We start from the raw sequence: 25630 nt of genomic DNA, 5'->3' as shown, positions 1-25630 counted from the left end.
CGCCATCCCGTGTGAAAAAGAGGTACCTTTATTTGAACAGAACAAACTGGCCACCTCAAAGGCGCACCTTCCAGCTCTGCCCAGAGGCGTCCGGCCGGGGCCTGCCCCTTCAGCAGGAGAATTCACAGCGGCCCCAGCATGGGCCCACGCCCTTCACAGCATCACCTAATGTTGTACATTCAGCCTGCACGGGGCAGGAGAGTTGCATCAGCCTCAGGCACCTGCCAGGCCTGGATGGACGCACCCAAGGGGCCGGGCACAGCTCCTGGGAGGGGACAACTGTCCCCTGGCAGCAGCATGTGGCACTGAGGTGCCAAACCAGTCCAGTGGGTCCCAGTGCATCCAGAAGGGGCTTGCTGGGTTGTTTCTTCAAAAAGGCAGCCCCTGTGGGCCCTGGGGCTTTTAAAATCTTTAAACCAAGACACCTCCCACGGCAAATCCAGGCTTGGCCAGGAAACCCGGGACCCAGGGAGGGTTCATCCAGCCCCCAGCAGGAAAGCTGAGGAGCCCCACACCAAGACTCATGCCTTCAGGCCACTCAGCTGGAACCTGGCCTCCTCCGATATGCCGAACTGCTCCAGGGGATCCTGTGTGGGTGGACGATGGCGGGGGGGGGGGGGGGGGGGGGGGGGGGCGGGGAATGGCATGAGCCTGGGCCCAGAAGACCCCCACCTCCCACCCCTGCACCCATGCGCACCTTGCCAGTCATCTTCTGGATCTCGTTCCTGTAGAAGATGAGGCTCCTCCGCATGAACTCGTAACTGGGGAGGAGGATGGTGTGAGTCCACAGGGCCTGCCCCGCCCCTGCCCCAGGCCCCCAAGGCGGCCGCACCCCACCTGGCTCGACGCAGAGCAGTCATCCACTCCTGACATTGCTCCTCACTGCAGCACTCAAAGTGATACTTCCTCTCTGGGTCCTCTAGGAAGCCTGCGGAGGGAGTAGCCCCCATCTGTCCCCGCTCGCTCCCACCTCCCCCCAACCCAGCCCTCAACTTCCTCTTGCCGTTGTCCACGACTGCCCCTTTCCAGCCCCGGCCCGCCTGGGCCCACTGCTTCCCACCAGCTGGGTGTCAGTTGAACTGTGTCCCCCAAAAGATGTATGTTCGAGTCTTAGAACATGAGACATTTCCCAGGACTATGAATCTATCTGGATGTGGAATCACTGCAGGTCTAAGTAGTTACAAGTAGTTAAGCTGAGGTCACGCTGCACTAGGGTGAGCCTCTAATCCAACAGAACTGGTGTTCTTAAGAAAAGTGAAACCTGGACACGACCACACAGTGGAGAAGATCCCATGAAAAGGAAGGCAGAGATGGAGTGACAACGGTCGCCAACGACCCCCCAGAAGCCGGGAGAGAGATCATGGAGGCAGATTCTCCTTCAGAAGGAACCAGCCATGCCAACACTCTTGATGTCACACTTCTTGCCCCCCAGAACTGGGAGAAATAAATTTCTGCTGTTTAAGCCCCCCATTCTGTGGCACTCTTCTTGCAGCCTCCCCAGACTAGTTAGAAGCTCCGTCTTCGCCTGCAGACCCCACCCTCTCAAGACGACCCAGTTGAATCCTCCCAGTCCCCCAGCACAGGGCCCTGATCCCAGGAGAAATGAAACAGTTACAGAAAGGCACCCCGAGAGGGCAGCGCTCCCCAACAAGACAAGGGCGGCCTCTGGGGTAGTGCGCTCGGCCTGGGCCCCCACCCGGAGGAGTCAGCGCGAGTGGGGCTGCCCGGGACACTGGACTCAGCCTCTGGGGACTCTGGCGGGGCCGCGCCGGGGTGGAGCGGGGCGGGACGGGGTCAAGTAGCCTCGCCCCAGGCCGCACTCACTGATGGAGAAGCCGCTGGGCTCTTCCTGAGTGACTCTGCAGTGCTCCAGCAGCAGGGCTCCGACGGGCTAGGGACAGACAGGCGCATGGGGGCGGGCGCCGGGAACCTGCCCGCCCCCCGCCCCGCCCCGCCCCGCCCCGCCCCCGACTGCAGACCCCGCCCTCCAACTGCGGCCGCCACCCCCCCCCCCAACTGCGGACCCGGACCCCGACCCTGACCCAAACCCCCGCCCCGGCCCTCCCCGCCGCCCTACCTCCGCCTCGTCCGTCCGGAAGTAGAAGAGGAAGTTGACCACCAGCTTCACCAGCCGCCGTTTCACCACTGCGGGAACAAGGCGGGCTCGCGCGGGTTCCGCGGCTGCCCACCCCCGCCCCCCGGCCGCCTGTCCGCCCGGCCGCCCGCCCGCTCCGGCGCCCGGGGCCGCTCACCGCTGCCCTTCTTGGGGCCCCGCATGCCCAGCTCGGCTGCCATCTCGGCCGGCTGCCGGGACAGCGCCTGCAGCTCCTTCTCGTTATAGCGCATGGCGCCGCTGGGACCCAGAACGCGGAGCGCTGGGCCGCGCCCTCCGAGCCGCCGTCCCCGCTCGCGCCGGTGCCGGCGCCAAAAGAGTCCCACGGCGCCGTCCCGGAAGCGCGGCCGGAGCTACCACGCCTGCGCGCTCCCGGGCCGCTCAGCCTGTCCTACACCGGCGAGTGGCAGAAGCGTCCCAGGGGCTGCCGGGGCCGAGTAGAGCCCTCGTGGGGCGCACGGGGCAGTAGGCAAGATGGACGGTTGTCATGTAACCAGGCAACAAGGTGGACCTGGGGTGGAAACAATAAAGCACCCCCACGACCGATAGCGCCCCGTACTCAAGGGAACAGGCGGACGGGAGTGGAAAACGAGAAGCAACTCGCTTTCCCGCGAGAACTGTCTCCGCGCGAGTTTGCCCGACGGAAAGGACATTGAGAGCCGGTGCGCACGCGCGCTTCGGCTTCCGGCCTGCACTCCCTGCTGCCCGCTTTCCTCCAGCCTCCGAAGCATCTAGCCCGCGCCGCTGGGCGGGCCGGGCATGCGCACACGGAAGACCCCCGCCCCGCCTGCCCTCGGAAGTGCTTCCTTAGCCCGCGGCGCGCATGTGCAGAACGGAGTCGGCGCGGCGGCAGAGGTGGCGGCTGAACAGGCGACGGCAGTGCGGCCGCGGGTGAGAGTTAAGAGCCGCGCGGGGCTAGGGCGGTGACCGCGAGGGGCTCCCTGGAGGGGAGTGGGCGAGGGGCGCCTCGGCAGGGGCGCGGGCTGGGGGCGGGCGCCGGCTCCCCGTCCGCGCCCGGCGCTGGGCAGGCCCGACCCCCCCCACCCCCGCCCGCTAGGAGCTCCGGCTGCAAAGGTCCTTTGGGTCGGGTTGGGTCAGGTCGGGTCGGGTCGGGTGGCGGCTCCCGTGGTCCGGGGCGCCTTCCCTGCGCCCGGGGACTCGTCCGTTGGCTTGCTGGCTCTGTGGTCCGGGACTCACCTGGATAGGGGTGACGGTGGCCCCAGTTCCAGGCCCACCGAGTAGAAAGGAAGGTCCGGAGGCGGAGCGCCCGGCACCGCGCCCGAGGCCACCAGAGCCCGTTAGCTGGGCCCGTTTCGCAAGCGAAGCCCCGAGGTTAAGTGACTTCCCCGCCTGTCAGTCTAGGTGTCCGTCCTCTTCTCCCTTCTGCCCTTTGGCAGCTCAGAGCGACCGATAGGAGCTTGTAAATAGCGTGAGTTTTTCCGGATGCGTCGGGCGTAGACGTGGTCTCTCGACCTCCTACCGTGATTGCTGAGGTCTTACGTCTGCCTCCCGCCCACCTGCTCCAGCTTCACCCTACACTTCCTGCACGTGGTTGTAGACACTACTTTAGCCAAGCTGTCGGTTTTCTTTTCTTTTTCTTTTTAGTATTTATTTATTTATTTGCCTGCACCGGGTCTTAGTTGCGGGCCGTGGGATCTAGTTCCCTGACCAGGGATCCAACCGGGGCCCCCTGCATTGGGAGCGCGGAGTCCTAGCCACTGGACCCCCTGTCAGTCTTATTTTCTAGGGCTGAAAATACTGTCCGCTGCTTAGGCGGGTAGTGTGTTGAGCTGTGCTGCTTTTCTTATACCATTCTCGCTCCTGCCCCCCAAAGCTCGTTAACTTCTTCACTTTTCCTATTCGCCTGATTTTCTTTGCTTGTTTTTAAACCTTTGTACTCTAAGCGTTTTCACCTCAGACGCCTAGCGGTTGTATTTTCCCACACGTTGAAACAAATGGATGCCTTTTTTCCTTCCCCCGTGGAAACTTCCCTCTCAAAGCTGGCATCCTCCGGCTCCGGTCGGGACTGGAGCCCCACCTTGCAGCTGAGTAGCTGTCCTAGAACCTGCTGTCCGGGCTCCCCTGGGCTGGCTTGTTTTCAGTGTGACCATCTACTCCCCTTCCTTTCTTCCGTCAGAGCTCATCAGGTAGCTTTTGAAAAAGTCGACTCATTTGTTTATATTGAGCTCTCGGTTAGCTGAAAACGGCTTTATTTACCCTCACAGTCAGAAATGTGGGTGTAAAGTTCCAGATCAAAAGCCCCCGGTGGGAATTGTGAAAGCATTGCCCGTCTTAGGAGTTCCGTGCTGTTCTGAAGGGTCTCATCCCTTTCTGGTTTCCGACCTCTTGTTTCTGATTTTCTTTCTGTCTAGTAGAAACTTTAGGTTTTCATTAGTGCTGTGAAATTTCATGGTCTCTTCGTTTGAGAGTGTTTTTCTTTGTTTTTGTCTGAAGATTAGGTCCTTTCAGTCCTAGGGTATTTTCTTTTATTTCATAGGTCATTCGTTTGATGATATTCTTCACGTTTGTTTTTTTTAGTTGTCATTTTATGTGGGTCTGTAGTTGATTTACAACATCGTGTTAGTTTCAGGCATACAGCAAAGTGATTTATACACGTACATGTGTCCACTCTTTTTCAGGTTCTTTTCGCATATAGGTCATTGCAGAGCATTGAGCAGAGTTCCCTGTGTTATGCAGGAGGTCCCTATTGATTATCTTTTTTTTTTTTTTGAATAAAGTTATTTATTTTATTTATTTATTTTTGGCTGCGTCGGGTCTTCATTGCTGCGCACGGGCTTTCTCTAGTTGTGGCGAGTGGGGTCTACTCTTCGTTGCGGTGTGCGGGCTTCTCGTCGTGGCGGCTTCTGTTGTTCCGGAGCACAGGCTCTAGGTGCACAGGCTTCAGTAGTTGTGGCTCACGGGCTCAGTAGTTGTGGCTTGCGAGCTCTAGAGCGCAGGCTCAGTAGTTGTGGTGCACGGGCTTAGCTGCTCCGCGGCATTTGGGATCTTCCTGGTCCAGGGCTCGAACCCATGTCCCCTGCATTGGCAGGCGGATTCTTAACCACTGCACCACCAGGGAAGCCCTGGTTATCTATTTTAAATATAGTAGTGTGTCCACGTTTCGTTCTGTTTTCAGTCCGGGATTTCTAGGTTCTTGCTTTGCTTCTTGTTATTTCGCTATTGTTGTTGTTATTGTTGTTCATTTTTCTGTTCTTTATGAAAGCCTTCTTTGACTCTTACCTTCAAGCGCTTGTATTCATTGTTTTGTCAGGTTCATCACGTTTGCTTTTAAAGGGTTTGTCTTTTTTTTTTAACTTTATCTGTTTATTTAGGCTGCACCGGGTCTTAGTTGTGGCATGCGCACTCATAGTTGCAGCATGTGGGATCTAGTTCCCCGACGAGGGATGGAACCCAGGCCCCCTGCATTGGGAGCGTGGAGTCTTACCCACTGGACCACCAGGGAAGTCCCAGGTTTCGTCTGGTTTTAATTCACCGTGCTCACCTTTGGCACCTGTTTTAGTTTCACGGTGTGGTAACGTCTCCTGTCATCCATTGACGTTTCCACCAGGTTTTTTTTTCTCTGAGATACACGTTTCTTTGCATCTGTTTATGTTAAGTTACCAGTCTGCGTGGAGAGCAGTGCTTCTCATCTAGTGAGCTCAGTGGGCCTGGCAGAGTGCTGGGGTTTGGGGAGTGCGGGGGGGGGCCCCCAAATGTGAGTGTCTGAGAATACTGTCTCTGGTACTCTCCCCAGAAAAGACTCCTGATCTCCCCTGGGCTGGGAGCACCAGCTGGGTCTCCTGCCTGCTGGACACAGACCAGGGGAAGGGGTGTTGCCTGCTGCTCAGCGGGTGGGTTTTTTGTTGTCTTTTTTTTTTTTTTGGCTGCATCAGGTCTTCGTTGCTGCGCGGGCTTTTCTCTAGTTGCGGCAAGCGGGAGCTACTCTTTGTTGTGGTGCGTGGGCTTCTCATTGCGGTGGCTTCTCCTGTTGTGGAGCAGGGGCTCTAGGTGCGCGGGCTACAATAGTTGCAGCACGCAGGTTCAGTAGTTGTGGCTCACAGGCTCTAGAGTGCAGGCTCAGTAGTTGTGGCGCACGGGCTTAGTTGCTCTGCGGCATGTGGGATCTTCCCGGACCAGGGCTCGAACCCCTGTCCCCTGCATTGGCAGGCAGATTCTTAATCACTGCGCCACGAGGGAAGCCCCAGCCGGTGGGTTTTGATGGACTTGCCTCCTTTTCACCCCGGCCTCATCTCAGTCTCTGATAGGTACTGGCGTTCACTGTAACGTGGTGAGTGATTATTTGTTTGCATTTGGGTTTCCTGAGCCAGTCAGATCCTCTCTACAGGTGCTTTCGCGACACCTGTGGCACGTACTCCCAGTTAGAACAAGAGCTTGTTCTGGCTGCTTAAGAAGAAACTGGGCTCCCCCCAAACCGATTGGAACTCTTGGCTCTGTTAGTGTTTTGCCTTTACCAGTTGGCGGCTCTGGGTGGACTTGGCGTGAAATAAAAAGTCTAGCCCTGGGATCCTGCAGCCAACTAGGTCACCGCGCTGGTCACCATCTGTGAGGTTTTTGTAAACTCATCAAGTCACACTGCGGGTCGATGGCACAGCTGGCTGGTGCCTGGACTGTTAGTTTCCTGTGGTCGGTGCAGCAAACCACCACAGACCTAGTGGCTTAAACGACCTAAGTTCATGATGCAGCTCTGGAGGTCAGAAGTTCAACGTGAGTCTCACTGAGCTTTATTCCTTCCGGAGGCCCCAGGGGAGCAGCGGTTCCCGCCTTTTCCAGCTTCTAGAGGCGCCGCATCCCTGGCTCGTGGCCCCTCCTCCATCCTCACAGCCAGCAGCGCAGCATCTCCCGTCTCTCTCTGCCTCTGACCCTCCCGCCTCCCTCTTATAAGGACCCTGTGATGACACTAGGCCCCTTGGGGAATCCAGGGTCCTCCCCATCTCAGGGGCCTTAACCCCACCTGCAAAGTCTTCTCTGCCCCGTGAGGTGACACGTCCAGGAACCCCTGGGATTGAGATAGTGACATCTTTGGCGGGGGTCATATTCACTCCTGGGCCCCATCCCTGTGAATTTACCCCAACAGACACAAGATACCAGACACCTGGGGCCAACATTGACCAGTGCGAAAGGGAGTGTAAGATGAGAGAGAGGTATCTGGAGGTTGGGTCTGAGCTGAGCCTGAAGGAGGGTGGGAAACAGTGGCTGGGCTGGAAGAGACATCAAGGGCTCGGGAAAGCCTTCCTCAGCCACGAACGAGCCGTGAACATCTTGTGCGTTAGGCAGTGGTGGTGGGGGGTGGGGATAGGTTGGTAGATGTGTTCCTTGTTTCCAGCAAATGTACAGTTGAGCCAGAGAAGCAGAATTTAGGGTGCAAAAAGTAAGTGTAAGACAATCAGGGAATTCAGAGGAGGGAGTGAACAGCATGGGCTTGGGCGGTCTGGGGAGGCTTCCTGGAGGAGGTGAGACTAATTAGTGAGAGCTTGGTCTCATTTTGCCCTTTGCCATTTCGGGTCCTTGGGCCTTTGCACTCCTCAGCCTGGGGGGACTTCCTTAGTCCACCCCCAAGGTCACCTAGAGATGCCCTGTTTCTCCTTCTTCCTCGTTTCCATGTGCCTGGCCCATCGTGGACCCTCGGCCACTGGAAGAGACTTGGTGAAGCCTGGGCGTGGGGCTGAGGGCGGCGAGAGCGGGGCGGGGGGTGAGGCTGAACCAGGAGGGCGAGGCCTTCTGCACAGCCTCACAGCTGCCCCTTGGCCTCCACAGGTTTCCCCTCTGGTCTGGTAGAGCCCCAGGGTCCTCACCATGGACTTCCAGCATCGCCCTGGAGGCAAGACCGGGAGCGGGGGCGTGGCCTCCTCCTCTGAGAGCAACCGGGACCGCAGGGAACGCCTCCGGCAGCTGGCCCTGGAGACAATCGACATCAACAAGGTACACGCGCCCTCCCACCGCCTGTGCCCACCATGCACCAGGGAGCTTCACCTGGAGTGGCAGCTCTCAGTGTCCACCAGAGGCCGGCTGCTGTTCGTAGCCCCACATTTGAAGGGTCTATTACCACAGGAAGCTATACTTAACCAGAGGTGTCGGGAGTCGCCAGTGGTGGGGGCCCTGATGGCACCACAGGCAGCGAAGGACAGCAGCTTATCCGTACAGAGCTGTAGGGAGACAGGCCTCCGCCTCGGCCCTGGGGACACGTATGTGGGCCCCCCTGGGTGCTGTGGGGTGTGCAGCAGCATCCCTGCCCTGCCCCCGCGCCAGATGCCAGGAGCTCTCTAGTCACAGCGGCCACAGATGTCCTCATATGTCGCTCAGTGTCCCTTGGGGGGCGGAATCACCTCCGGTGAGACCCCAGGGTTAGGGATTCCACTGACCCCAGGAGACTGGGTTCCATGACCACCTGACCTCTCAGGTCCTGGGATGCTGCACACATTTAAATCCACACCTGAGCGGGAGGGAGAGGAGGTGATACAGATGCTGGGGGCCCCCCTGGTTTACACCAGCTGACCATCGGGGGTTTATCCTGGTGTCCAGTGTGAGCAGGGAGCAGACTCGAGATCTTCGCGAATAACTAAGGGTTTGTCAGCGTGGACTTTGACGTGCGGCCGGGCCACTCCCTGGGGGGTGGGGGCCGTCACGGGCGCTGTGGGGTGTGGAGCAGCACCCTCACCTGCACACTTGATGCCGGGAGCCCCCCGACTCGTGACAACCACTGACGTCCCCAGACATCGCCCAGTGGCCCCTGGAGGCAGAGTTGCCCTCGATGTGCCCCTTGGTGTCTGGGTCCTCTTAGACTTTGAAATGCCCTGAGGTGTGTCGAGCCCTCCCCGTGTGCCGGGCACCCCCAAAGTCCCTCACAGGCCTGGTCTGGGAGGTCAGTTCTGTTACTCTCCCCGTTTTCCAGATGAGGAAACAGAGTTGGGGGTGGGATTGTCATCGCCAATGACGACACAGTCTCTGGGCGGTGGCGTTGGGACCTGAACCCCTGCCGTCTGCTCTGCGCCTCTTGGGTGGTCACCAGTTGGCCCTGGAGTCCCTGCCCCACTCGTGGGACGTGCAGAGACGGGGTCCCCTAGGGCGTCGGGTTGGCCCGCTTGCTTCTCCTCTGCCCGCACCTGGCTGTGCTGCGGCACGAGGAGTGCTGGCCTGGTCGGCGACAGAGCCCGGTCCGCGCCGTGGAGATGCATGAGCGGCGGTGCTGTTTCGGCTCTGCCTCCTGGACCCCAGGCTGCCGAGGACCCCTCCCCGGAGCTTGCTGCAGGGGCGCGTGGTCAGCCCCAGCCCCACCCAGTGGACTCTGCGGTGCTGCCCTGGGGGCTCCTGCGTGTCCTCTGCCCCCCCTCCCCCGCCGCGAGCGTTTGCCTGGAAGAGAGTGGTGGTCTCTCAGCGCCCGCCAGGGCCCCGGGGCCCCTCCCACCGCGTAACAAGCGTGCTTCCTCCGCAGGACCCGTACTTCATGAAGAACCATCTGGGCTCCTACGAGTGCAAGCTGTGCCTGACGCTGCACAACAATGAGGTGCGGCCCTGCCCCGCCCCTGCCCCGCCCCACCTGCCTGCACAGCGCGCGCAGCGCTGCTGTGGACTCGCTGAGTCCTTCCGTCCATTTCCTTCAGTACCGGTGGCACCGTTGCCACAGATGTGTATCTGGGAACGTGGGGACACCCTGGCACGTTCCACGTCAGGATCGGGGTCGTGAAGTCTAGCCGGTGTGGCTCTAGTTTGCGCCTTTGAAGCAGGCGAGAGTCTGATGCTCCCTCGCGCTGGGCCCCTCCCCTGGCACGAGTAGGTCCCTTTGTCCCTTTTCTCGCGTGGAGTACGTGCTTTGTTTCCGGTGTTTCCCAGCCCCACACGGCAGCACTGAATTGAACAGCCTGATATGGGAGGGTCTCCCCGCGGCAATGGGGCTGCTCATCCTCCGGGGAGGACCGTCCTGGGTATGGTGTCCCCGGGGGTCAGAAGCCACCCCACCCCCGCCCCCTAGTTGAGAACCACTGATGCGCGTGTCTCATCCCTGGGGCATCGTGGAGATGGAATCACGGGACACGGTCACTCCCGGGTTTCCCCACCACTTCCAAGCAGTGTCCACAGCCCACACTGCACCCCAGCAGCTGCGAGACTGCCCGCGTCACACCCTCTGGAGGCCCGCCTCACCTCCGGCTTTTGGGGGTCTCGTTCCCCTAGCGCTCGTCTACTCAGCAGCGATCGGGTGCCTACCGGCACCTCCCCGCTCGCTTTGTCCTCAGCTGTGCGTCCCTCTCCCGTTCTAGGGGAGTTACCTCGCGCACACTCAAGGGAAAAAGCATCAGACTAACTTGTGAGTACCTCGCGCCCCTTCCCATGCCCGGCGCTCACCCCCACCAGAGCTGTCACCTCACTTGGCCCCCGTCCCCCCCAACCTCGAAGCTCCAAGGTTGGCTGGGGCAGGGCGGGGGGGCTGGCACTCCTGGCACCTGGGCCTGTGGCCTTGGCGGCCTGTGTGGAGGGGCCTCAGCACCATGTCCGTCCTGCCTGCAGGGCCCGGCGAGCAGCCAAGGAGGCCAAGGAGGCCCCCGCCCAGCCGGCGCCAGAGAAGGTCAAGGTGGAGGTGAAGAAGTTCGTGAAGATCGGCCGCCCAGGCTACAAAGGTAAGGGTGCTCTGTGGCCTTGGCGGGCAGCCCCTCACCCACCCACACCCACACCCACATCATCTGCCTCTGGGGAGTGTCTCTACTTCCCGTCAGAGGGCTTCCTTCTCTGGGGGCCGGGACCCGCCTTCCCGCTGTGAACTTTCACACACATGCCGGAGGAGGGGCGGGGAGCGTGGTGTCCCGTCCGTGCCTGTCATCATTCTTTATGCTCCTAGCAAAGGTGGGTGAGCTTGTGGGATGCGACCGCGGGCCCTGGTGTGGCTCTTTCCTCTGACCTCGGAACTGGGTGCTGGCTCCTCTTCACCTGAGGAGAAAGGAGGGGGAGGGGGAGGGTCTGCGCGTGCAGTAGCACCTGAGTTACCTGGTTCGGAAAGCCAGTCAAGCTGCCTAGCTGGAGTACAGGGGATACAGAGGACCGTGTTGCCGGGTGGGGGGAAGGCAGGCCACCTGGTAGGTGTCCTGCTAAAGTGGGGACATCCTGCGTGTGGTTGGCGTTTTGGGGCGTGGCGTGCAAAGGCCCTGGGGTGGGCCTGCTTGGTGAGCCAGGACAGGGATGGCACCATCCCCCTGGGGAGGCCACCACAGGCTTTTTGGCCAGTTCAGGCCATCTGGCGTCTTCCTTGGTGTAGCGGGGAGACACTGAGCACCTGTGTGGAAAGCAGCCAAAGCCGCAGAGCTCTGGCAGTGGGCACCCTCTCCCAGAAGTGGGGGCACAGTCTCGACCCTCACACTCGGTGCTCCCCAGGTGGGGGGGGTGGGCAGTGGGGAGGCCTCCCTCTCACCACCACCCCCACCCGTGTGATCTGGGGCAGATGGCACCCGGGGTGCAGCCCTCCCAGCCCTGGGCGGTGCCCATCCAGCTGCAGATGGCTCTTGTGCTTCCCCAGCCAGGTGACCACCCCCATGCCTGCTCTCCCGTTTGTGGGTGGTGTTAGGCCAGCCCCAGGGCCCCTTAGCTGGTCCTGACACCCTCCTGTGTTGCAGTGACCAAGCAGAGGGACACGGAGATGGGTCAGCAGAGCCTCCTCTTCCAGGTGAGCAAAGGCTGGGGACCCAGTCCTGAGGGGAGGGGCTCCCTGAGAGGCAGTGCTGCCACCCGGTCGTGTCCCCACAGATCGACTACCCTGAGATCGCCGAGGGCATCATGCCCCGCCACCGCTTCATGTCCGCCTACGAGCAGAGGATCGAGCCTCCGGACCGGCGCTGGCAGTACCTGCTCATGGCCGCCGAGCCCTACGAGACCATCGCCTTCAAGGTAGCGCGCGCTGGACCCCCGAGAGGTGGGGAGCCGGCCGAGGAGTCTGCTCCATCCAGCCCACTCCGGGATGCCCCTCCTGCCAGGCCCGGGGGTGTCCCTGTGGGCCCTTGCCTCTTGCTGGGGTGGCGAAGGACGAGGTAGCACGAGGGCCGGGGGCTGGGCGTCCGAGGTGGGTGTCTGCCAAGAAGCAGAGACTCCTGACGTGGCCCCAGCAGTAAGGTGTCCCTGCTGCTGGCTGTTCGTGGATTCCGTGACCGGATCTGGTCCCCAGACGGACGTTAATGGGATAGCGTAGCTCACGACTTTCTCGGGGTTGCAGGCTTGCTGAGCAGGGGAGCGAGGACGTCAGTCGACTCTGTTACCCGCACGCTAGACCCTGTCCCCTCACAGAAGGGCCTCCTCAGCCGGGCCATCTCGTGGTCCTGAAGGCCCGTCTCTGCCCTCTGCTACGCCCCACGCAGGTGCCGAGCAGGGAGATTGACAAGGCTGAAGGCAAGTTTTGGACTCACTGGAACCGGGAAACTAAGCAGGTGAGTCACTGCAGGTCCCGGCAGTTCCCGAACCTTCTCCCAGCCCAAGGCCCAGGGGCCGCACTCAGCCTCTCCTTTCTGTCCAGTTTTTTCTCCAGTTCCACTTTAAGATGGAGAAGCCACCGGCCCCACCGAGCCTCCCCGCCGGGCCTCCTGGGGTGAAGCGACCCCCACCCCCGCTGATGAATGGTTTGCCCCCTCGGCCGCCACTGCCCGAGTCGTTGCCCCCGCCCCCGCCAGGAGGCCTGCCCTTGCCCCCCATGCCGCCCAGTGGGCCTGCGCCCTCAGGACCCCCGGGCCCTCCTCAGCTGCCCCCACCGGCTCCCGGTGTCCACCCCCCAGCACCAGTGGTCCACCCCCCAGCGTCTGGAGTGCACCCCCCAGCTCCTGGGGTCCACCCCCCGGCACCAGTGGTCCACCCACCAGCATCTGGGGTCCACCCCCCTGCTCCAGGGGTCCATCCCCCAGCCCCGGGGGTCCACCCTCCAGCCCCTGGTGTCCATCCTCCCCCATCTGCTGGGGTTCACCCCCAGGCCCCAGGGGTGCACCCACCAGCTCCTGCAGTTCACCCCCAGGCCCCGGGGGTACACCCACCAGCTCCTGCAGTTCACCCCCAGGCCCCAGGGGTCCATCCACCAGCTCCCGGGGTCCACCCACCAGCCCCCGGGATCCACCCCCAGCCTCCTGGGGTCCACCCCCCACCTCCTGGGGTCCACCCATCAGCTCCTGGGGTCCATCCTCCAGCTCCTGGGGTCCATCCCCAGCCTCCTGGAGTTCACCCCTCAAATCCCGGGGTGCACCCCCCGACTCCCATGCCCCCGATGCTGAGACCCCCGCTGCCCTCCGAAGGCCCTGGGAACATTCCTCCTCCTCCCCCTACCAACTGAAAAGCCACCCCTGTCCCAGCAAGCCTGGCCTTGTTTTCCTGTGTTACCCCCCCCAGAGTGAAGTTGAGTTTTTTGTTCAGGGCTGGGCCGTGTTTCCAGAGCCCATTAAAGAGTCTCTGCTAACCCTGGAGTGCACTGCTGTGTGGGCTGGCCAGCGGGCGGGCGGGCGGGTGGGCGAGAAGCACCCACTCGCTGTGGGTGAACACACACGGCTGCCCTCCGCCACCTATGGGGGTGGCTCAGGGTCGGGGCCCCACCAGGACCCCAGGGGGTGGCCACTGGCGATGCTGTGCCCTGGAGGCTGCTGGGTGAGGACAGACCCTGCTGGCCAGCAGTGGGTCTGGGGTCGTCCTCTGGGAGGAGAGCAGAGCAAAGGCTGCTCGCTCTCCTTGGGGGTCTCTGTGGGCCCCAAAGGCGTGGTGAGCGAGCGTGCAGTGGGCACGGGGGGGGGGGCGCCCCCCACCCACCTACCCAGTGGTCCTGTGGGGCAGGGGCTCTGCACCTCTGCCCTCCTCCAGCACCCTCCACCCTCCCAAATTGTTGATCGTTTGGGCCACACACTCCCTGCTCACATTCCTGCTCCTGGCTCCAAAGGGGAAAACTCGTCAAGGACAGTCTGACAAATGGGTCACAGGCCACACTTTGTAGCACTGGTGAGAAGGAGATAGATAGGCAGCCGGGCCGGAACAGAAGGGGCTTTGAGAAGGCTGCCGGCCTGCCCGGGCTCACGGCGGGCATTGGCCCCCAAGGTCACATCCCTGAAGGAGATAGGGGCCGCCCTCTGGCACAAACATTCCTGCTCCCCCATATAAGCTGGGGCAGCCCGGCCCCTCCAAGCTCCCACGATGCAGGGTCCACCTCTCTCTCAGCTGGCCCTGGTGCTGTCGGCAACGGGGGCCCTGCTGGGGGCCAGGACCCTCAGGGGAGAGGTCCCCAGCACCCCGGCCCTGCCCAGGGAGCCAACCCCAGGCAGCGGAGGGCTCATCTTCCACCAAGACTGGGACTGGCCACCCCCTGGCATCTGGCCACCAGGCAGCCCTCGGGACCCCCTGTGCCTGGTGACCCTGGATGGGGGTGGCAACAGGAGCAGTGCTCCCCTGCGGGTGGTGGGGGCCCTGAGCGGCTATGAGCGGGCCTTCCTAGAGGCTGTGCGGCGCGCCCACTGGGGGCCCCGGGACCTGGCCACCTTTGCGGTCTGCCCCCACAGAGACGGGCAGCCCGCCCTGCCCCATCTGCGGCAGCTGCAGGCGTGGCTTGGGGGGCCCGGGGGGCGGCGGCTGGTGGTCCTACACTTGGAGGAAGGTACGTGGGGCCCTAACCCGGGGGCCTGGGGGGGGGCCGGCTTTGGTGCCCCGGGGTGGGAGACCCCTTGGGAAGTGGAGGCTGATTGCCACAGAGATGGGTGACCTTATCTTTGCCCTGCCTGGGGCCGCAAGTCCTCCTGCAGTGCCTGGGGAGGGTCCCCTCTCCACCGACCTGGGAGCCACAGGGGGCAGGGCCAGCACAGCCTGAAGGTCCAGCGGAGGAGGGCCCCTCCCCCCACTCCCCCACCAGGCTGCCCAGGGGGCCTGTCCCCAGGGACCACTGGCCTCAGACCCACTACGAGGAAGGGCTTCCCCCCAGGACATCCCCAGACCAAGAGACCCCAAGGGCTCCACCCCACTGCCTACAGTGTCCGTCACTCCTCCCAGGCCACCCGTGTCCCAAGAAAGCCCTACACCTGGGGTCCAGGGGCATCAAGCCTCTCCCACTAGGTTCCCCCGGGCTCTGGGTGGGGTGGGGGCTCTCCCTCCTGCAGGACTGGGACAAGCTTGGGGGAGGGGCTCAGGTGTCCCCTCCCCCGCTGTCCTGGCCGCAGTGACGTGGGAGCCGACACCCTCGCTGAGGTTCCAGGAGCCTCCACCTGGAGGAGCCAGCCCCGAAGAGCTGGCGCTGATGGTGCTGTACCCAGGGCCTGGCCCGGAGGTCACCGTCACCGGGGCCGGGCTGCCCGGCGTCCAGGTACCAGGGAGTTGAAGGGGACTGCCCCTGGGCCACCAGGAGCCCTCGCTCAGGGCGAGGAAGGGGTTACGGTTTTGTTGATTTTTTTAACTGGGTTTAAGAAAAAGGCTGCAAGTGCCCAGGTTGGAATCTTGAAGGGATGTTAAGGGCAGCAGGCAGAGCAGGGCTGGCGTCCCGCGCACCCACTGCCTGACTGAGCCCCCATTTCCGCAGAGCCTCTGCCTGAGCCAGGACTCCAGCTACCTGCCGTTGGTTGTGGGACGCCCCGAGGCGGCCTGGCGCGGGCCTGGGCTCGCCCTGACCCTGCGGCACCGCGGAAACGGTAGGTCTCGCCCAGACAGGGACAGGAATGCCGCGGGGCGTGGGGACGGCTGTCCTCGACCCCCAGACCCCCGGCGCTGAAGCAGCGCCGCGCACGCGCCTCCCCTCGCAGGTGCGCCCCTGAGCACCGCCCAGCTGCAGGCGCTGCTGTTCGGCGCCGACTCCCGCTGCTTCACACGGATGACCCCGGCGCTGCTCCTGCTGCCGCCGCGGGGTCCCGCGCCGATGCCCGCGCACGGCCGGCTGGACTCGGTGCCCTTCCCGCAGCCCAGGTGCGCGCGGGCCCGGGCCTGGGGGCGCGGGGAGTGGGGGGCGGCGCAGCCTTGCGCCCTCACGATTCCCCACTCTGCCGTCCAGGCCGTCCCCAGAGCCCGAGGAGACGCCGCCCAGCGCCGATCCCTTCCTGGAGACGCTCACGCGCCTGGTGCGCGCACTGCGGGGACCCGCGTCCCGAGCGTCTCCACCGCGTCTGGCCCTGGACCCGGGCGCGCTGGCCGGTTTCCCGCAGGGCCAGGTCAACCTGTCGGACCCCGCGGCACTGGAGCGCCTGCTCGACGGCGAGGAGCCGCTGCTGCTGCTGCTGCCGCCCACGGCAGCCACCGCCGGGGTCCCCGCGCCACTGCAGGGTCCGGCGTCCGCGCTGTGGGCCGCGGGCCTAGCGCGCCGGGTGGCCGCCGAGCTTCAGGCGGCGGCCGCGGAACTGCGCGGCCTCCCGGGGCTGCCGCCCGCCGCCAACCCGCTGCTGGCACGCCTACTGGCGCTGTGCCCGGAGGACCCGGGCGGCCCCGGCGGCCCGCTGCGCGCGCTGCTGCTGCTGAAAGCGCTGCAGGGCCTGCGCGCCGAGTGGCGCGGGCGGGAGCGGAGCGGGTCGGCACGGGCGCAGCGCAGCGCCGGCGCCGCGGCCACCGACGGGCCGTGCGGGCTGCGCGAGCTGAGCGTGGACCTCCGCGCCGAGCGCTCGGTGCTCATCCCCGAGACGTACCAGGCTAACAACTGCCAGGGCGCGTGCGGCTGGCCGCAATCGGACCGCAACCCGCGGTACGGCAACCACGTGGTGCTCCTGCTGAAGATGCAGGCCCGCGGCGCCGCCCTGGAGCGCCCGCCCTGCTGCGTGCCCACGGCCTACGCCGGCAAGCTCCTCATCAGCCTGTCCGAGGAGCGCATCAGCGCGCACCACGTGCCCAACATGGTGGCCACCGAGTGTGGCTGCCGGTGACCCCGCGCCGTGCCCCGGCCAGCCCATATTTATTCGGACCCCTTCATCGCCCCCAATAAAGACCAGAAAGCACGCGGTTGGGGTGTCCGTGCATGTCTGGGGACAGGCGGAGGCCTCCTTCCCCCATTTCTCCTCTGGCGGGCAGGGCCGCGTCCTCCCCGTTGGTACCCACTGCCTCCCTGCCCCCGACCCCCCACCCCCAGCCGCCTAAAGCTCCCCATCCCTGTCACTCAGGCCCCGGGCAGGTTCTGGGGTCCAGGCACAAAGGAGCAGGCGATGAGGGGGACCACAACACTCGCTTTATTTGCTGGAACCGCGGGGCGGTCGAGCAGAGGTTCAGGGACCCCCGTGCAGGACCCAGGTCTGGCTCAGTCCCGCCCCTTGCCCGCGTGGCGCTTCTGGCGGCCGGGAGGCCGGTCCTCCTCGTCGGGGCGCCGTGGGGAGGCCCAGGCCTGCCTCTTCCTATGCTCGGGGTCTCTGGACTCTCCCGCCCATGCCCTATGGCCCCCTTCGCGTGCCTCCCAGCGTCGGGGTAGGGCCTCCCCGGCAGCCCACGGCCTCTCCTCTTTCCGGGGTCTCTCCCTCCTCGGCCTCTCCTCCTTCTGTGGCCTCTCCTTCCGGGGCCTCTCCTTTCTTGGCTTCTCCTCCTTCTTCCGCCTCTCCTTGGGCCCTCGGTTGGCAAGCGGCACGCGCTCCTCCTCAGCGGCCTCCTCAGACTCCCCTTTGTCCTTCCCTGCAGCCCCGCTGCTCCTGGGAACCGCGGCCCTTTCCTCTACCTTCGCCAGGGGCTCAGGCGGTCCCAGTGGGGGGGCCCAGGCCACGGACTTTGGCTGCAACGCGGACAGTGTGGGGTGGTGGGGTCGGCGCAGGGTTCCACAGCCCAGGCCCCTTCCCCCAGTGAAGGCCCCACTGACAGGTCGCTTGAAGAAGTGCTTACCAGGGGTGACGCTGGCTCCTTCAGGGCCGAGCTTGGCGGGACCCACGGCTCAGGGACAGGCGCAGGGGCTTCCGCCTCCCCCGCCACGGCCTCTGGGAGGGGACGGGAGGGGATGCAAAACAGCCTGGCCCAGGGGACCGACCACTGCACACCGTCCATCCCCACCCTTGCCCCCAGAGCCCCCTCTCCTTGGGGACATGCAAGGGGGCCCAGCCGGACCCCACCGGATACGCTGAGGCTGGGCTGGGTCCCTCCGAGCCCTGGGAAGGGGGTCGGAGTCTCCGCTGCTGCGATGACCTTCCCTTCAAACCTCCCTCATTCAGGCTGCAAAAGGATGCTCCCGTTTCTCTGAGGGCCGCAGGAGCGCCCGCCCTGGCGCACAGAGAAAGCGGCACGCTACCGAACGGGGGCGCACACGCCCATCCTGGGCCTGCAAGGCCCGGGGTGGGAGTCGGGGGCGGTGAGGGTCGGTCACCGGGGAAGGGAGGTGCACCGAGGTCCTTGCTGGGGGGTGGGGGGGCAGGGCTCCTCTTAAGGTCTATTGGAGGCGGGGGTCAAATCTGGTCCTGGATAGAGGGACTCGGGCGCGACCGTCGGGGTGCACAAGGTCAGTCTGTCCCTGAGCAGGAAGTGCACGGGGCGGGGGAACCCCCCCTCACTCACAAGGTCCATACTGGGGGGAAGGGGGCGCGCACGGCCTAGAGTGGGATCGCACAGACCCGCCCCCTGGGCTGTCCGCGCTTCTGGGAGGGAGTAACCACGTGCGGAGGCGCAGGCTCACCGCGGCACAGCTGGAAGGCGGAGCCCAGCAGCGCCACGAGCGAGGCGAGCACCAGGCACTTGTTGAGCGTCAGGTGTCCCCAGAGCAGCTCCTCACTCAGGACCGGGGGCGGGGGCGGGGGCGGCGGCTGCGAGGGCGACGCGGCCTGCGCCTTCTTCCGCGCGGGGCTCCGGGGGCCTGCGGGAGCAAGTGCGGGCTGGGCGCAGGCCGCGTGGGGCCGACCCGCGGCTAAACTCAGCTCTGCCCTGCCCGGCTGTGCGGCCCTGGGCCGAGGAACTAAGCCCTGCGGGATTGGCCGCTTCACTGGGATGCCGAGAATATTCTAGAAGATAATTAGCTGAAGCTTAGTGGCACCTGAGCTGGTGTTATCATGAATTAGCAGAGGCTCCCACAGCCCACTGAGTTACGGCCTGTGACACCCAGACACCCCCCAGTCAGGAGCCCCATGCACGCTATCGCCCTGCCCCCCAGATCCAAGGACCCAGCCCAGGACCGATCACCCACCCCCATGCTGGTCCACACCCACCCCCCACCTCACCCCTGCCTCCCGGAAACCCACTTGCTCCTGCTTTCAGCCTCTCCTTACCAGGTCCGGAGGCCACTTTGGCCACAGGCTCCTTTTCTGTTTTCTTGGGCCAAGCATCCACACCTCCTACGGGGCTGCCCTCAGCTGCCGGCTCCTGAGAGTCCTGTGGGGAGTAACATGTCATCCTGGGTGTTTCCCTAAGGGAGACCAAACCCTTCCCATGGGCTGCAGAAACGCACCCTCTTGGCCAACATGTCCCCTACTCTAGGGGCACCCTGGGCTGAAACCCCAGGGCCCCGGCTACTCACACGGGGCCAGCTGCTGGAGTCGGCCAGCCTGGATGTCACTGTTGGCGGGAAAAGAGGGACAGTCACGGTCGTGGAAACCCCCAGGCTGATCCCACCCTCCGCTCAGTCCTGCTGGGTGAGGGGCAGGTGACTGCTCCCATTTTGCAGATTAGAAAGCAGACAGACTCAGAGGCAGCCTTGCACAAAGGCACACAGCACGTCACTGCCAGGCTGGGATTCAAACCCTGACCTGTGTGGCCCAGCACCTGTGTTCTCTGGGCTCTTTACAAACCCCCGACACACTAATGGACACAGGTTGGAAATGGGGGGCATGGTTTAAGTCAGTCCAGTGTGGGAGGCTAAGTCCTGGTCCCTGACGGTGAGCCACCTGGCTCAACAGGAGGATGGGGGCGTGGGCTTCATCCTGTGGTACCCTCTTGGCTACCTTGAGCCCTGTCCTCCCGGGGCCGGCCTGGGCAGGGGTCAGGCAGTGCAGAGAGGTCCTCCTCCACTTGGCAACTGCCCAGGCCTCCATCCAACTCCTCCAAGGCCCTGGTTGTCATGGAGACGTCTGAGAAGCAGCAGGTCCAGAGTCCGGCTTGGGGGGTAGCGGGAAGAGGCAGCCTGCATCTGCTGAGCCCCTGGTAGGAGCCTGGGCCTGGCCTGACCTGGGGAGAAGGGGGCTCCCTTCCTCCCCACACCGCCTTGCTCGGCCCTCTGCCTGGAGCCACCTTTCCTTGGTAGCTTCACACGCAGGGCACGGCCACAGCCCTCCGCCAGGCACTCTCCCTGACCCCCTCAGGCCTGCCTCAGGACCCCTCCTGACAGGCTGCTGGGCTGCTGGGGCCCAGAGTGGGCTGGGTTCTGGCCATGGTCACACAGAGGTGAGCAAAGAGCCCAAACCGGAACCCTTGGCCCCAGGGTCGGCTCATGTTCTCAGAGAACAGCGACTATTTTTATCCAGTGCCCGAGGCCAGCGGGACAGGCCAACGTGGGGCCCAGCCCCTCCTAGGCCCTTGCCCCCCTGGGGTCTCCCTTTGGACCATCCTCACCCCCTATTCCTGGCACCCAGCCTCCCCCCAGACACCCTGGGTGTAGGAGCTCAAGCCCCAGCCGTCGGGACCAGCCTGGCTCTGGCCATGGCAGGCAGGGGCAGGGGTCCCGGGCCTGCAGACCCCAACGCTGGGGTCGCCGCCTCCTCTGGACATCTCTGCTCCCATAGGGCAGGTGAAGAAACTGAGGCTGGAGGTGGAGCCGTGGGCCAGAGGTTGTGCAGAGCTGAAGCCAAACCCGTCTGTTGGCTTTTCCACAACCCTGCTCTTTGGGGTCCCCAGGGTCTCCGGCGCCAGCGTTAGTGTGACCCATCCCTGGGGCCAGAGCAGGCCGTGGGGAAGGGGCCCAGTGGGCCAGGGGGTGCCCCTAAGGGTGTGTGTGGCAGCCACAGGAGTCGGGGACCCCCGTGGACCTCAGGGACGCCCTCCCAGATCCCAGGGACCCCCACTTCTGCCCAGGCCTCCCTCTGCCCCTCTTACCCCGCTGTTGCCACGCTGGGCCTGGTGGGCAGGATGGAGCACGGGGCTTGTGGCCCCAAGACAGACAGCAGCAGGTGGCTGGAGGCCGCGAGGTGGGCCAATCAGCTCCTCAGCCGCCGCGGGGGTGGAAGGAGGGCCAGCCTGAGGTCCCTGCTGGGGCACATCCCCACCTCGGAGCAGGGCCAGGCGCTGGCCCCACCCCCATGAGCACAAAGCCACCGCCAGGCTGGCCGCGGTGACTCTGGGAGTATTGCTTCCTCTTTCAGCCTCAGAAAAGAGGGTCCCGGGGGGCGGGAGCACCCACAAAGCATGGTTACCTCGCCTTTATGAGCACCTGTTGTGTGCCGGACTCAGGAGCAGCTAAACAACCACATCCCTGTGGAGCCGGGGTCCATCAGGGAGGGCTTCAGGGAGGAGGATGACACCATCGAAAAGAACCCAGGCTCTGCTGGCTGACCCGGGTCAGGCACAGCTCAGAGGCCTTGGTTTCCTCATCTGGAAAGTGGGGTCATTTCCTCCCAGGGGGGCAGTGAGGCTCAACTGTGGGCTGTTTTTTTTTTTTTTCTGTTAATTGAAGTATAGTTGATTTACAATGTTGTGTTAGTTTCTGCAGTACAGCAAAGTGTCTCAGTTATATGTATATATATTCTTTTTTCATGTTCTTTTCCATTGTGGTTTATCACAGCATATTGAATATAGTTCCCTGTGCTTTATAGTAGGACCTTGTTGTTTATCCATCCTATATATACTATTTTGCATCTGCGAATCCCAAACTCCCAATCCATCCCTCTCCCACCCACCTTTTCCCTTTGGCAACCACAAGTCTGTTCTCTATGTCTGTGAATCTGTTTTTGTTTCGTAGATAAGTTCATTTGTGTCATATTTTAGATTCCGTGTGTAAGTGATATCATATATTTGTCTTTCTCTGACTTACTTCACTTAGTATGATAATCTCTAGTTGTATCTATGTTGCTGCAAATGGCATTATTTCATTCTTTTTTATGGCTGAGTAGTATTCTATTGTGTATATGTACCACATGTTCTTTATCCATTCCTCTGTCGATGGACATTTAGGTTATTTCCATGTCTTGGCTATTGTGAATAGTGATGCTAGGAATATAGGGGTTCACGTATCTCTTTGGATTAGAGTTTTGTCTGGATATATGCCCAGGAGCGGGATTGCTGGAACATACGGTAACTCTATTTTTAGTTTTTTGAGGAACCTCCATACTGTTTTCCATAGTGTCTGCACCAATTTACGTTCAATTGTGGGCTGCTTTTGTATCATCCCACCTAGTCACCCATCCACACCTTTGTTTAGTCAATCATCGAACACACACCACTCAGCCCAGCCCAGCTGTACGGGAAATTACTTTGTCATTTTCTTAAATAACAGCCTTATTGAGATACAGTTCATGTGCAATTCACTCTGTAAAGTGTACAATCCAGTGGTATTTAGTACATTCCCACAGTTGTGCCACAATCATCTCTATCCAGTTCCAGAACATTCCATCACCCCAAAAGAAGCCTGTCCCCATCAGAGTCAGCCCCCATCCCCAGCCCCTGGCAACCAGGTATCCACTCTCGGTGTCTGCGGATCTGCCTGTTCCGGACGTTTCCCATCAATGGAATCACACACTGTGTGTCCTTCTGTGTCTGGCTTCTCTCACAGCATCGTGTTCTCAGGGTCTGTCCACGTTGTAGTGAGTGTCGGGGCTTCACCCCTTTTCATGGCTGAGTGATGCTCCCGTGTGTGGAGGGACCACATTGTGTGTATCCCTTCACTTGCATCTGACAGGGCTGGGATTAGGAGGAGGAGAGGAGGAGATTTGGTCAAGTGCAGGTTCAGATCCTGTCTTCCTGTAAAATGTTGATATACTGTTCATAGTGGATTTTTATGCATTAATTTTTAATTGTGGTAAAATACACATAAACATAAAATTCACCATCTTAACCATTTTTAGGCGCACAGCTCAGTGGCATTAAGTACCTTCACATTGCTGGGCAACCATCCCCGCCATCCATCTCCAGAACTTTCTCATCTTCCCAGACTGAAACTCTGTCCCCATGAAACACTGACTCCCCAGCCCCTCCCCCAGCCCCTGGCCCCCACCATTCTACTTTCTGTCTCTGAATATGACTAGGGTTAAAACATACTGCTTCACACATCATGTAAGACCCTTACAAGCTTACATTTCCATTTCCACCTCCCATTCTGTATATACTATTGTTTTACTTCAAATATGATGTAAAATAAATCTCATAGTACATTGCTGTTAGTTTTTCTTTAAAAGGGAATTATCATCTGAAGACATTAAGAAATAATTATAGGGCTTCTCTGGTGGCACAGTGGTTAAGAATCCGCCTGCCAATATAGGGGACACGGGTTCGATCCCTGGTCCGGGAAGATCCCACATGCCGCAGGGCAACTAAGCCCATGCACCACAACTACTGAGCCTGCACTCTAGAGCCCACGAGCCACAACCACTGAGCCCGCGTGCCACAACTACTGAGCCTGAGCTCTAGAGCCCACGAGCCACAACTACTGAGCCCATGTGCCACAACCACTGAGCCCGCGTGCCACAACTACTGAGCCTGAGCTCTAGAGCCCACGAGCCACAACTACTGAGCCCATGTGCCACAACTACTGAGCCCGCATGCCACAACTACTGAGCCTGAGCTCTAGAGCCCACGAGCCACAACTACTGAAGCCCGAGCGCCTAGAGCCCATGTTCCAAAATGAGAAGCCACTGCAATGAGAAGCCCGTGCACGGTAACAAAGAGTAGCCCCCACTCACTGCAACTAGAGAAAGCCCGCACGAAGCAATGAAGACCCAACACAGCCAAAAATAAATAAATAAAAAATAAATAAATTTTTAAAAAACCCTGAATGCAGTAAGGAAGAGACTATTTAAAAAAGAAAAGAAAAAGAAATAATTATACTGGGACTTCCCTGATGGTCCAGTGGCTAAGGCTCTGCACTCCCAGTGCAGGGGGCCTGGTTTCGAGCCCTGGTCAGGGAAATAGATCCCGCATGCTGCAGCGAAGAGCCTGCATGCCGCAACTAAGACCTGGCATAGCCAAATTAAAAAACAAAAAATTTGCATTAACCAAATTTTTAGAATTTCTTGTGTTCTTCATTCCATTGCATAGATCCAAATCTCTGGTAACATTTCCTTCTGTCCAAAGAACTTCCTTTAACATTCCTTTCTTTTTTATTTTCTTTTTCTTTCTTTTTTTTTTTTTAGGTGCCAAAACCTAGGAATGAAAACATTTCTTTTATTGTATGTCTACTGGCCACACATTCACTCAGCTTTTATTTATCTGAAAATAGGTATTTCCTGGGACTTCCCTGGTGGTCCAATGGTTAAGACTCGGCGCCTCCACTGAACGGAGCCCGGGTTCAATCCCTGGTCGGGGAACTAAGATACTGCATGCTGCGCGCGGCTTGTGGGGTCTTAGTTACCCGACCAGGGATTTAACCCAGTCCCCCTGCAGTGGAAGCTCAGAGTCCTAACCACCGGACCACCAGGGAAGTCCCACTTTATCTCTGATTTCTAACACTTTAATTTATAATGTGCTTGGTTGTGCTTTTCTCTGTGTTTATCTCTCCTGGAGTTCATTGAGCTTCTTAGATTGTGGTTTTATAGTTACTATATTTGGAAACTTTGTGGCCATTCATTCTTTGATTTTTAAAAAAATAAATTTATTTATTTATTTATTTTTGGCTGCGTTGGGTCTTCGTTGCTGCGCGTGGGCTTTCTCTAGTTGCGGTGATTGGGGGCTACTCTTTGTTGCGGTGCGTGGGCTTCTCATGGCGGTGGCTTCTCTTGCTGTGGAGCACAGGCTCTAGGCGCATGGGCTTCAGTAGTTGTGGCACATGGGCTCAGTAGTTGTGGCTCATGGGCTCTAGAGCACAGGCTCAGTAGCTGTGACGCACAGGCTTAGTTGCTCCGTGGCATGTGGGATCTTCCCGGACCAGGGCTCAAACCCATGTCCCCTGCATTGGCAGGCAGATTCTTAACCACTGTGCCACGAGGGAAGTCCCAGTGATTTGTTCTTTTTTGTTGCTGCATTATTCCGTTGTTGGATATACCACAGGAGTTATATATCCATTTTACGTCAATGGACATTTGGATCGTTTTGAGTTTTGGGCTAATATAAATACGGCTGCTGTGAGCATTCTTGTCCAAGTCTTTGGTGGATGCATTTATGCATTCTTGTTGGGTACAGTAGTAGAGTTGCTGGGTCAAAGGGCATACATACATTAGCTTTAAAAGATACAGCCAGGGGCCTTCCCTGGCAGTCTGGTGGTTAAGACTCTGTGCTTCCACTGCAAAGGCTTCCAGTGTAGCTGTGTAGTTTTACATTGCTACCTGAAATGTAAGACAAGGGAGTTGCAGTTGCTCCACATCCTTGCAACACTTGAAATTGGCAATCTTTCTAATTTTAGCCATTTTTATGGGGGTACAGAAATATCTCAGTGTGGTTTAAATTTACTTTTCCCTCATAACTGAGATACAGCAGCCTATTGGCCATTTGGATGTCTTCTTTTGTGAAACGCATATTCACAATCTTTTGCCATGTTTTAACTGGTTTGTCTTTTTC

At 60.8% G+C, this 25630-nt stretch overlaps 4 protein-coding genes across 6 annotated transcripts; 2 read left to right on the top strand and 2 right to left on the bottom strand.

Annotated features, from left to right (window-relative positions):
* Nucleotides 1-7: 7 nt before the first annotated feature.
* On the bottom strand, nucleotides 8-2627 carry PLEKHJ1 (pleckstrin homology domain containing J1). Its single transcript, XM_036848522.1, has 6 exons — nucleotides 2253-2627; nucleotides 2078-2145; nucleotides 1825-1891; nucleotides 838-928; nucleotides 698-761; nucleotides 8-587 (listed from the first exon to the last, which is right to left on the bottom strand). The coding sequence occupies exons 1-6, from the start codon at nucleotides 2344-2346 to the stop codon at nucleotides 522-524; spliced, it is 450 nt and encodes a 149-aa protein (XP_036704417.1). The 5' UTR covers nucleotides 2347-2627; the 3' UTR covers nucleotides 8-521.
* Nucleotides 2628-2854: 227 nt separating this feature from the next.
* Nucleotides 2855-13549, top strand: SF3A2 (splicing factor 3a subunit 2). Of its 3 annotated transcripts, XM_036848521.1 has the most exons (10): nucleotides 2855-3004; nucleotides 7889-8053; nucleotides 9564-9635; nucleotides 10387-10433; nucleotides 10634-10743; nucleotides 11731-11780; nucleotides 11861-12001; nucleotides 12466-12534; nucleotides 12621-13022; nucleotides 13152-13544. In XM_036848521.1, the coding sequence occupies exons 2-10, from the start codon at nucleotides 7928-7930 to the stop codon at nucleotides 13419-13421; spliced, it is 1287 nt and encodes a 428-aa protein (XP_036704416.1). In that variant the 5' UTR covers nucleotides 2855-3004; nucleotides 7889-7927; the 3' UTR covers nucleotides 13422-13544. The 3 variants fall into 3 exon arrangements, with proteins under 3 accessions (XP_036704416.1, XP_036704413.1, XP_036704415.1); XM_036848518.1 differs by having other exon boundaries at nucleotides 2856-3004; nucleotides 12621-13549; XM_036848520.1 differs by lacking the exon at nucleotides 2855-3004 and adding an exon at nucleotides 6281-6401 and having other exon boundaries at nucleotides 12621-13549.
* A 79-nt stretch (nucleotides 13550-13628) lies between these two features.
* Nucleotides 13629-17033, top strand: AMH (anti-Mullerian hormone). The gene is made up of 5 exons (XM_036845347.1): nucleotides 13629-14723; nucleotides 15280-15422; nucleotides 15636-15744; nucleotides 15856-16015; nucleotides 16101-17033. Exons 1-5 carry the CDS (start codon nucleotides 14267-14269, stop codon nucleotides 16957-16959), a joined length of 1728 nt encoding a protein of 575 aa, XP_036701242.1. The 5' UTR covers nucleotides 13629-14266; the 3' UTR covers nucleotides 16960-17033.
* Nucleotides 17034-17236: 203 nt separating this feature from the next.
* On the bottom strand, nucleotides 17237-21126 carry JSRP1 (junctional sarcoplasmic reticulum protein 1). The gene is made up of 7 exons (XM_036847612.1): nucleotides 21023-21126; nucleotides 19936-20088; nucleotides 19512-19549; nucleotides 19264-19366; nucleotides 18678-18854; nucleotides 17897-17988; nucleotides 17237-17789 (listed from the first exon to the last, which is right to left on the bottom strand). The coding sequence occupies exons 2-7, from the start codon at nucleotides 20051-20053 to the stop codon at nucleotides 17328-17330; spliced, it is 990 nt and encodes a 329-aa protein (XP_036703507.1). The 5' UTR covers nucleotides 20054-20088; nucleotides 21023-21126; the 3' UTR covers nucleotides 17237-17327.
* Between the last annotated feature and the right edge of the window lie 4504 nt (nucleotides 21127-25630).

This window comes from Balaenoptera musculus, chromosome 3 (genome assembly GCF_009873245.2).
Source record: "Balaenoptera musculus isolate JJ_BM4_2016_0621 chromosome 3, mBalMus1.pri.v3, whole genome shotgun sequence".
In the NCBI taxonomy this organism is placed as follows: domain Eukaryota; kingdom Metazoa; phylum Chordata; class Mammalia; order Artiodactyla; family Balaenopteridae; genus Balaenoptera; species Balaenoptera musculus.
This window is presented reverse-complemented; position numbering and strand designations above follow the sequence as displayed.

Excerpts from the sequence above, each read along its gene's own strand:
- PLEKHJ1 (XM_036848522.1), bottom strand. The coding sequence starts at position 2,346 with ATGCGCTATAACGAGAAGGAGCTGCAGGCGCTGTCCCGGCAGCCGGCC. Across the intron at positions 1,892-2,077 it reads TCCGGACGGACGAGGCGGAG|CCCGTCGGAGCCCTGCTGCT; the intron begins GTAGGGCGGCGG and ends GTCTGTCCCTAG. Across the intron at positions 929-1,824 it reads GCCCAGCGGCTTCTCCATCA|GCTTCCTAGAGGACCCAGAG; the intron begins GTGAGTGCGGCC and ends CTCCCTCCGCAG.
- SF3A2 (XM_036848518.1), top strand. The coding sequence starts at position 7,928 with ATGGACTTCCAGCATCGCCCTGGAGGCAAGACCGGGAGCGGGGGCGTG. Across the intron at positions 9,636-10,386 it reads TGACGCTGCACAACAATGAG|GGGAGTTACCTCGCGCACAC; the intron begins GTGCGGCCCTGC and ends CTCCCGTTCTAG. Across the intron at positions 12,002-12,465 it reads ACGAGACCATCGCCTTCAAG|GTGCCGAGCAGGGAGATTGA; the intron begins GTAGCGCGCGCT and ends CGCCCCACGCAG.
- AMH (XM_036845347.1), top strand. The coding sequence starts at position 14,267 with ATGCAGGGTCCACCTCTCTCTCAGCTGGCCCTGGTGCTGTCGGCAACG. Across the intron at positions 15,423-15,635 it reads CCGGGCTGCCCGGCGTCCAG|AGCCTCTGCCTGAGCCAGGA; the intron begins GTACCAGGGAGT and ends CCATTTCCGCAG. Across the intron at positions 15,745-15,855 it reads CCTGCGGCACCGCGGAAACG|GTGCGCCCCTGAGCACCGCC; the intron begins GTAGGTCTCGCC and ends CTCCCCTCGCAG.
- JSRP1 (XM_036847612.1), bottom strand. The coding sequence starts at position 20,053 with ATGACAACCAGGGCCTTGGAGGAGTTGGATGGAGGCCTGGGCAGTTGC. Across the intron at positions 19,367-19,511 it reads ACTCCAGCAGCTGGCCCCGT|GACTCTCAGGAGCCGGCAGC; the intron begins GTGAGTAGCCGG and ends TACTCCCCACAG. Across the intron at positions 18,855-19,263 it reads CAAAGTGGCCTCCGGACCTG|GCCCCCGGAGCCCCGCGCGG; the intron begins GTAAGGAGAGGC and ends TTGCTCCCGCAG.